We start from the raw sequence: 10,500 nt of genomic DNA, 5'->3' as shown, positions 1-10,500 counted from the left end.
TATACCCCCCCAGGATTATACCCTCCCTAGGATTATACCCCCCCAGAATTGTACCCCCCAGGATTGTATCCCCAGGATTGTACCCCCAGGATTCTACCCCCATGGATTGTACCCGCCCAGGATTGTAACCCCTCCCCCCAGGATTATAACCCCCAGGATTATACCCCCCCAGGATTGTACCCTCCCTAGGATTATACCCCCCCAGAATTGTACCCCCCAGGATTGTATCCCCAGGATTGTACCCCCATGATTGTACCCCCATGGATTGTACCCCCCAGGATTGTACCCTCCCAGGATTGTACCCCCCCAGGATTGTGCCCCCCCAGGATTGTACCCCCCCAGGATTGTACCCCCCAGGATTGTACCCCCCCAGGATTACACCCCCCAGGATTGTACCCCCCCAGGATTGTACCCCCCCGGATTATCACCCCCCAGGATTATACCGCCCAGGATTGTAACGCCCAGGATTGTATCCCCCCCAGGATTGTACCCCCCCCAGGATAATGCCCCCCAGCATAATACCCCCCCCCCAGGATTATACCCCCCCCAGGATTGTACCCCCCCTCCAGGATAATCCCCCCCAGGATAATACCCCCCCAGGATTGTTACCCCCCCCCCGCTGCATTGTACCCCCCAGGATTATACCCCCTCAGGATTATACCCCCCAGGACTATACCCCCCCAGGGCTATACCCCCCAGGACTACACCCCCCCCAGGCTGTACCCCCCCAGGATTGTACCCCCCCTAGGATTAACCCCCCACCAGGATTATACACCCCCGGGATTGTACCCCCCCAGGATTATACCCCCCAGGATTATACTCCCCAGGATTATATCCCCCCCAGGATTATACCCCCCCAGGATTGTTACCCCCCCCCCGCTGCATTGTACCCCCCCCAGGATTATACCCCCTCAGGATTATACCCCCCAGGACTATACCCCCCCAGGGCTATACCCCCCAGGACTACACCCCCCCCAGGCTGTACCCCCCCAGGATTGTACCCCCCCTAGGATTAACCCCCCACCAGGATTATACCCCCCCGGGATTGTACCCCCTCCCAGGATTGTACCCGCCCGGATTATACCCCCCAGGATTATACCCCCCAGGATTGTACCCCCCCCCAGAATAATCCCCCCCAGGATAATACCCCCCCAGGATTGTAACCCCCACCCCAGGATTATACCCCCCAGGATTATACCCCCCCCAGGATTATACCCCCCAGGATTGTTACCCCCCCGCTGGATTGTACCCCCCCAGGATTATACCCCTCAGGATTATACCCCCCCAGGATTATACCCCCCAGGACTATACCCCCCCAGGACTATACCCCCCAGGACTTCACCCCCCCAGGACTGTACCCCCCCAGGATTGTACCCCCCCCTAGGATTAACCACCCACCAGGATTATACCCCCTCCCAGGATTGTACCCCCCCGGATTATACCCCCCAGGATTATACTCCCCCCAGGATTGTACCCCCCCCAGGATTATCCCCCCCAAGGTTTATACCCCCCCCAGGATTATACCCCCCCAGGATTGTACCCCCCCCAGGATTGTACACCCCCCCCCCAGGATTGTACCCCCTCCCCAGGATTGTTACCCCCCCAGGATTATACCCCCCAGGATTATACCGCCCAGGATTATACCCCCCCAGGATTATACACCCCCAGGATTATACCCCCCAGGATTATACCCCCCCAGGATTGTAGCCCGCCCCCCAGGATTATACCCCCCCCGGGATTTTACCCCCTCCCAGGATTGTACCCCCCCGGATTATACCCCCCAGGATTATACTCCCCGCAGGATTGTACCCCCCCCCCCAGGATTGTACCCCTCCCAGGATAATATCCCCCCCATGATTGTTACCCCCCCAGGATTGTACCCCCCCCAGGATTATACCCCCCTTCCAGAATTGTACCCCCCCCAGGATTGTCCCCCCCAGGATTGTACCCTTTCCCCCCCCAGGATTGTACCATTTACCCCCCCCAAGGATTGTACCCTTTCACCCCCCCAGGATTGTACCCCCCCCCCAGGATTGTACCCTTCCCCCCCCCCGCCTCCCCAGGATTGTATCCCCGCTAACCCATTACTCCCGGCATGGATCCACACATGAGCCACTTGATTACCCACCCAGCCTGAACAGAGAGCTGTGTGTGAGCACTGCGCTCCCATGGACTGTCAGTGAGATCCGGCCCTGGGAATGGCAGGGACTTTGGGTCGATGGGACAATTCCAGACCCTGTGGTTAGTGGGCGCTAGAAGAAGATTCAATGCGAGGAGAGGCGTTGGTGATGCGGTTTATTGAACCTGGGCTGTGGGAGGTGTTCACAATAGGAAAGTCTGTGGAAGATTAAATAAGTATGAGCATTCAGGATAACAGATAATGCCTCCATTATTCAGCCTCTAATACCACCCAGCCTCCATTACACAGCTTACCCTGCCACCCCAGCTGGTCAGATCCCCATTACAATACTTTATTAATTTGTTCATTCACGGGATGTGTGCATCACTGGCAAGGCCGGCATTTATTGCCCATCCCCAATCGCCCTTGGGAAGGTGGTGGTCAGCCGTCTTCTTGAACTGCTGCAGTCTGTGTCATGAAGGTGCTCCCACAGTGCTGTAAGGGAGGGAGTTCCAGGATTGTGACCTAGTGAAGATGAAGGAACGGCCGATATATTTCCGAGTCAGGATGGTGTGTGACTTGGAGGGGAACGTGGAGGTGGTGGTGTTCCCATCCGGCTGCTGCCTTTGTCCTGCAAGGGGCTAGAGGTCACGGGTTTGGGAAGTGCTGCCGAAGAAGCCTTGGCGAGTTGCTGCAGTGCATCTTGTAGATGGTACACACTGCAGCCACGGTGCTAGTGATTTGAGGTTGTTCATCTCGAGCAGTTTGCAGCATAAAATCTACTGAAGCTCTGGGGCCTATTGCTGAATCTGTACAAGTGTGTAATCCTGCCCAATTTACTCCATAGCTTTCTCCGGGAGTGACAGAGACACAGGCCCTGGGAGTAGAGATCATTGTCACCTTCCAGCTTGTACTGTGTGTCTTCGCCGTCTCACACAAGAAAAGCAGCTTTGAAGGTTCCGCACACGTGGCCCTTGGAGCATCCGTCACCCTTGGACATTTGGTGGCGGTAAGAATGATTCCATTTGTTCCTTTTATTCATCAGACCAACAAATCAGTGACACCGCACAATACTCCCCCCGGGACATACACTCCCCCGGGACACACACTCCCCCGGGACACACACTCCCCCGGGACACACACTCTCCCCGGGACACACACTCTCCCCGGGACACACACTCTCCCCGGGACACACACTCTCCCCGGGACAAACACTCCCCCGGGACACACACTCCCCTGGGACACACACTCCCCGCAGGGACACTCCCTCAGGACACACCTCCCCGCCCGCCGCCACCCCCCAGCCCCGGCCCCGTGGACAAATACTCCCTCGGGACAAACGCTCCCCCGGGACACACACTCCCCCCCTGCCGGGACACACACTCCCCCGGGACACACACTGCCCCGGGACACGCACTCCCCCGGGACATGCACTCCCCCGGGACACACACTCCCCCCGGGGACACACATTCCCCCCAGGGACACTCCCTCAGGATACACTTCCCCGCCCACCCCCCCCTGCACCCCCACCTCCGGCCCCGTGGACAAACACTTCCTCGGGACACACACTTCCCCCGGAGACACGCCACCAGAGACACACACACCCGCCGAGATACACACAGCCTTCCCCCCCGGGACACACGCTCCCCCCCCCCGCAGGACACACACTCCCCTCGACACACACACACCCTCCTGCCCCCCGCCAACCGCCGCAGGACACACGCTCCATCGGGACACACACTCCCTCTGGGACACTCCCGCGGGACACACACACTCCGTGGGAGGGACACACTCCCCCCCGGGCCACACACTCCCCTCGGGACACACACTCCCCCCGAGACAGACACACTCCCCCGGGACACATCACTCCCCCCTCGATACACACTCCCCACGGGACACACACGCCCCCGGGACACACACTCTCCTGGGACACTCCCCCCAGGACACACACACTCCCCCGGGACACTCACTCCCTCGGGGACACTCCCCCCAGGACACGCACTCACCCTGGGGACACACCACCCCCACCCCCCTCCCACCCCGGGACACACACTCCCCCTGGGACACACACTCCCCCTATGACACGCACTCCCCTGGGACACAGACTCCCCCCGGGACACACACTCCCCCCAGGACGCACACTCCCCCGGGACACACACTCCCCGGGACACACACTCCCTTGGGACACACACTCCCTGGGACACAGTCTCCTCCCGGGACACAGACTCCTCCCGGGACACACAAAGTTCCCCTAAGACACACACTCCCCCTGGGACACTCCGCCCGGGACACACACTCCCCTCGGGACAGACACACTCCCCTCGGAACAGATACACTCACCCCCGGACAGACACACTCCCCTCGGGACAGACACACGCCCCCTGGGACAGACACACTCCCCTCGGGACAGACACACTCCCCTCGGGACAGACACACTCCCCACGGGACACACACACTCCCCTCAGGACAGACACACTCCCCTCGGAATAGACACACTCCCCCCGGGACACACACTCCCCGGGGACACTTCCCCGCCCCGGGACACACACTCCCCCCGGGACACACACTCCCCCAGGACACAGACTCCCCCCGGGACACAGACTCCCCCCGGGACACGCACTGCCCCGGGACACAGATTCCCCCTGGGACACAGACTCCCCCCGGGACACACACTCCCCCCGGGACACACACTCCCCCCGGGACACACACTCTCCTGGGACACACAATCCCCTGGGACACACACACTCCCCCGGGGACACCACCCCGGGACATAGTACTGCCCCACCCAGTCACTGCCCCGACCAGTATCAGTCCCTCACAGTCACAGCCCCACTCAATTACAGCCCTTCATTCACAGACCCTCCCAGTCACAGCCCCCCAGTCACAGCCCCTCCCAGTCACAGCCCCTCCCAGTCACAGCCCCTCAGTCACAGCCCCGCCCAGTCACAGCCCCTCAGTCACAGTCTCTCTTTACCCTCCCAGCTCTAAAGAAGTTCCCTCTCTTGGCTCTACCCCAGCGGCTGCCCAATCAATGGTTTGTACAATTTCTGCCTTTGTCCCTGTTTCTAACACCTTGGATTTAACATTAGGTAAGAAATGCCTGAGGCTTATATTTGTGCTCAGTTATTAATTAGTCTAATGTATCTATTTCTGCAACCACGCCTGCATTAACCTGTAGAAGGCGAAGAGCTCCGGCTGATTTGCAGTCGAGATGGTCTGTTGTGACAGAGTGCTGTAGATTTGTGCCGAAATCCCCAGAGTTTGTCAGCCTGTGCGGGAAGCTGTGATAACCCCTCACTGTGCTGTCACTCAATGTTTGCAGATTGGATTTACTGGATGCAGCATGAATCCTGCTCGATCCCTGGGACCGGCTGTCATTACAACTAATTTCAATCATCATTGGGTGAGTGAAACAACTTTCAACCATCATAGTGAATGCAAACTACCCTGCCCATTCGTGGAATGTATCAGAGCTCTCGACTGGAGGTGCAGGCTTCTGATCATTGGGGGTTCTGATCTCTGGGGGTTCAGGGTTCAGACCGCTGGGGGTTTGGGGTTCTGATCTCTGGGTTTAGGGTTCTGATCTCTGGGTTTGGGGTTCTGATCTCTGGGTTTGGGGTTCTGATCTCTAGGTTTAGGGTTCTGATCTCTGGGTTTAGGGTTCTGATCTCTGGGTTTGGGGTTCTGATCTCTGGGGTTTTGAGGTTCTGATCTCTGGGTTTGGGGTTCTGAACTCTGGTTTTGCGGTTCTGATCTCTGGGGGTTTGGGGTTCTGATCTCTGGGGGTTCCAGGTTCTGCACTCTGGGGTTCAGGGTTCTGATCTGTGGGTTTGGGGTTCTGATCTCTCGCTTCGGAGTTCTCATTTCTGGGGGTTTGGGGCTGACCTCTGGGTTCAGGGTGCTGATCTCTGGGTGTTTGAGGTTCTGATCTCTGGATTTGGGCTTCTGACCTCTGGGGGTTTGGGGTTCTGATCACTCGGTTTGGCATTCTGATCTCTCGGGGTTTGGGATTCTGATCTCTGGGGGTGTGGAGTTCTGAACTCTGGGTTTGGGGTTTTGATCTCTGGGGCTTCGGGGTTCTGATCTCTGGGGGTTTGGGGTTCTGATCTCTGGGGGTTCGGGGTTCTGATGTCTGGGTTCGGGATTTTGATCTCTGGAGGTTTGAGGTTCTGATCTCTGGATTCAGGGCTCAGATCTCTGGGAGTTGGGGTTCTGATCTCTGGGTGTTTGGTGTTCTGATCTCTGGGTTCGGGGTTCTGATCTCTGGGGGTTCTGACCTCTGGGCATTTGAGGATCTGACTTCTGGGGCTTTGGGGTACTGATCTCTGGGGGGTTGGCGTTCTGATCTCTGGGGGTTTGGGGTTCTGATCTCTGGGAGTTTGGTGTTCTGATCTCTGGGTTCGCGGTTCTGATCTTTGGGGGTTTGGGGTTCTGATCTCTAGCTTCGGTCTGCTGATCTCTGGGTTTGGGGTTCTGATCTCTGGGGGTTTGGGGTTCTGATCTCTCGGGGTTTGGGGTTCTGTTCTCTGGGGGTTTGGAGTTCTGATCTCTGGGAGTTTGGGGTTCTGATCTTTGGGAGTTTTGTGTTCTGATCTCTGGGTTCGCGGTTCTGATCACTGGGTTTGGGGTTCTGATCTCTGGTGGTTTGGAGTTCTGATCTCTGGGTTTAGGGTTCTGATCACTGGGTTCGTGGTTCTGATCTCTGGGGGTTTGGTGTTCTGATCTCTGGGGGTTCGAGGCTCTGATTTCTGGTTATGGGGTTCTGATCTCTGTGTTTGGAGTTCTGATCTCTGGGATTTCGGGGTTCTGATCTCTGGATCCGGGTTCTGATCTTTGGGGGTTTGGTGTTCTGATCTCTAGCTTCGGGATGCTGATCTCTGGGTTTGGAGTTCTGATCTCTGGGGGTTTGGGGTTCTGGCATCTGGGTTCGGGGTTCTGATCTCTGGGTTTGGGGTTCTGATCTCTGGGGGTTTGGAGTTCTGACCTCTCGGCATTTGAGGTTCTGCTCTCTGGGGGTTTGGGGTACTGATCTCTGGGGGGGTTGGAGTTCTGATTTCTGGAGGTTAGGTGTACTGATCTCTGGGAGTTCGGGGGTTCTAATCTCTGGGTTCGGGGTTCTGATCTCTGGGGGTTTGGGGTTCTGATCTCTGGGGGTTTGGAGTTCTGATCTCTTGGGGTTTGTGGTTCTGATCTCTGGGGGTTTGGAGTTCTGATCTCTTGGGGTTTGTGGTTCTGATATCTGGGGGTTTGGGGTTCTGATCTCTGGGGGTTTGGGGTTCTGATCTCTCGGGATTTGGTGTTCTAATCACTGGGTTTGTGGTTCTGATCTCTTGGGGTTTGTGGTTCTGATCTCTGGGGGTTTGGGGTTCTGATCTCTCGGTGTTTGGGGTTCTGATCTCTGGGGGTTTGGGGTTCTGATCTCTGGGTGTTTGGGGTTCTAATCTCTGGGGCTTTGGGGTTGTAATCTCTGGGGGGTTTCTGTTCTGATCTCTGGGGGTTCGGGGTTCTGATCTCTGGATTCAGGGCTCAGATCTCTGGGAGTTGGGGTTCTGATCTCTGGGTGTTTGGTGTTCTGATCTCTGGGTGTTCTGACCTCTCGGCATTTGAGGTTCTGATCTTTGGGGCTTTGGGGTACTGATCTGTGTGGGGGTTGGAGTTCTGATTTCTGGAGGTTAGGTGTACTGATCTCTGGGAGTTCGGGGGTTCTAATCTCTGGGTTCGGGGATCTGATCTCTGGGGGTTTGGGGTTCTGATCTCTGGGGGTTTGGGGTTCTGATCTCTGGGTTTTGGGGTTCTGATCTCTGGGAGTTTGGTGTTCTGATCTCTGGGTTCGCGGTTCTGATCACTTGGTTTGGGGTTCTGATCTCTGGTGGTTTGGGGTTCTGATCTCTGGGTTTGCGGTTCTGGTCACTGGGTTCGTGTTTCTGATCTCTGGGGGTTTGGGGTTCTGATCTCTGGTTATGGGGTTCTGATCTCTGGGTTTGGAGTTCTGATCTCTGGGGATTCGGGGTTCTGACCTCTGGGATTTCAGGGTTCTGATCTCTGGCTTCCGGGTTCTGATCTTTGGGGGTCCGGGGTTCTGATCTCTGGCTTCTGGGTTCTGATCTTTGGGGGTTTGGGGTTCTAATCTCTAGCTTCGGGATGCTGATCTCTGGGTTTGGAATTCTGATCTGGGGGTTTGGGGTTCTGGCCTCTGGGTTCCGGGTTCTGATCTCTGAATTTGGGGTTCTGATCTCTGGGGTTTTGATGTTCTGAACATTGGATTTGGGGTTCTGATCTCTGGGATTGGGGTTCTGATCTCTGGGGGTTTGGGGTTCAGATCTCTGGGAGTTTGGTGTTCTGATCACCGGGTTCGCGGTTCTGCTCACTGGGTTTGGGGTTCTGATCTCTGGGGGTTTGGGGGTCTGATCTCTGGTTTTGGGGTTATGTTCCCTGAAGTTTTGGGGTTCTGAACATTGGATTTGGAGTTCTGATCGCTGGGGTTTGGGGTTCTGATCTCTGGGTTTGGGGTTCTGATATCTGGATTTGTGGTTCTGATCTCTGGGTTTGGGGTTTTGATCTCTGGGTTCGGCATTCTGATCTCTGGGTTTGGGGCTCTAATCTCTGGGTCCGGGGTTCTGATCTCTGGGTTTGGGGTTCTGATATCTGGATTTGCGGTTCTGATCTCTGGGTTTGGGGTTCTGATCTCTGGGTTTGCGGTTCTGATCTCTGGGTTCGGGGTTCTGATCTCTGGGTTTGGGGTTTTGATCCCTGGGTTCGGTGTTCTGATCTCTGGGGGTTTGGGGTTCTAACCTCTGGGGATTTGGGGTTCTGATCTCTGGGAGTTTGCTGCTCTGATCTCTGGGGGTTCGGTGTTCTGATCTCTGGATTCAGGGCTCAGATCTCTGTGGGTTTGGGGTTCTGCTCTCTGTGGGTTTGGGGTTCTAATCTCTGGGGGTTCTGATCTCTGGGTTGACGGTTCTGGTCTCTGGGTTCGGTGTTTTGATCTCTCAGGGTTCGGCGTTCTGATCTCAGGGTTTGGGGTTCAATTCTCTGGAGTTAGGTGTTCTGATCTTTGAGTTCAGGGTTCTGATCTCTGGGGCTTTGGGTTACTAATCTCTGGGGGGTTGGCGTTCTGATCTCTGGGGGTTTGGGGTTCTGATCTCTCGGAGTTTGGTGTTCTGATCTCTGGGTTCGCGGTTCTGATCTTTGGGGGTTTGGGGTTCTGATCTCTAGCTTCGGTCTGCTGATCTCTGGGTTTGGGGTTCTAATCTCTGGGGGTATGGGGTTCTGATCTCTCGGGGTTTGGGGTTCTGTTCTCTGGGGGTTTGGAGTTCTGATCTCTGGGAGTTTGGGGTTCTGATCTTTGGGGGTTTTGTGTTCTGATCTCTGGGTTCGCGGTTCTGATCACTGGGTTTGGGGTTCTGATCTCTGGTGGTTTGGAGTTCTGATCTCTGTGTTTGGGGTTCTGATCTCTAGCTTCGGGATGCTGATCTCTGGGGTTGGAGTTCTGATCTCTGGTGGTTTGGGGTTCTGGCCTCTGGGGCTTTGGGGTTCTAATCTCTGGGGCTTTGGGGTTGTAATCTCTGGGGGTTCTGTTCTGATCTCTGGGGGTTCGGGGTTCTGATCTCTGGATTCAGGGCACAGATCTCTGGGAGTTGGGGTTCTGATCTCTGGGTGTTTGGTGTTCTGATCTCTGGGTGTTCTGACCTCTCGGCATTTGAGGTTCTGATCTTTGGGGCTTTGGGGTACTGATCACTGGGGGGGGTTGGAGTTCTGATTTCTGGAGGTTAGGTGTACTGATCTCTGGGAGTTCGGGGGTTCTAATCTCTGGGTTCGGTGTTCTGATCTCTGGGGGTTTGGGGTTCTGATCTCTCGGAGTTTGGTGTTCTGATCTCTGGGTTCGCGGTTCTGATCTTTGGGGGTTTGGGGTTCTGATCTCTAGCTTCGGTCTGCTGATCTCTGGGTTTGGGGTTCTGATCTCTGGGGGTATGGGGTTCTGATCTCTCGGGGTTTGGGGTTCTGTTCTCTGGGGGTTTGGAGTTCTGATCTCTGGGAGTTTGGGGTTCTGATCTTTGGGAGTTTTGTGTTCTGATCTCTGGGTTCGCGGCTCTGATCACTGGGTTTGGGGTTCTGATCTCTGGGGGTTTGGGTTTCTGATCTCTGGGGGTTTGGGTTTCTGATCTCTGGAGTTTGGGGTTCTAATCTCTGGGGGTTTGAGGTTCTGATCTCTGGGGGTTTGGGGTTCTAACCTCTGGGGATTTGGGATTCTGATCTCTGGGTGTTTGCTGTTCTGATCTCTGGGGGTTCGGGGTTCTGATCTCTGGATTCAGGGTTCAGATCTCTGGGGGTTTTAAGGTTCTGATCTCTGGAGGTTTGGGGTTATAATCTCTGGGGGTTCA

General features: G+C 56.0%; 1 protein-coding gene across 1 annotated transcript in view; it reads left to right on the top strand.

The window, feature by feature from the left end:
- Positions 1-10,500, top strand: part of LOC139233536 (aquaporin-5-like) — a 269,475-nt gene that overhangs the window by 886 nt on the left and 258,089 nt on the right. Inside the window, exons 2-3 of the mRNA XM_070863937.1 lie at positions 2,967-3,128; positions 5,442-5,522. Of these exons, the coding sequence (XP_070720038.1) occupies positions 2,967-3,128; positions 5,442-5,522 (243 nt within the window). The remainder of the gene's footprint in view (positions 1-2,966; positions 3,129-5,441; positions 5,523-10,500) is intronic.

This window comes from Pristiophorus japonicus, chromosome 21 (assembly GCF_044704955.1).
Source record: "Pristiophorus japonicus isolate sPriJap1 chromosome 21, sPriJap1.hap1, whole genome shotgun sequence".
Taxonomy (NCBI): Eukaryota; Metazoa; Chordata; class Chondrichthyes; family Pristiophoridae; genus Pristiophorus; species Pristiophorus japonicus.
The sequence above is the reverse complement of the archived record's forward strand: the minus strand, read 5'-3'. Positions and strand labels throughout refer to the sequence as shown.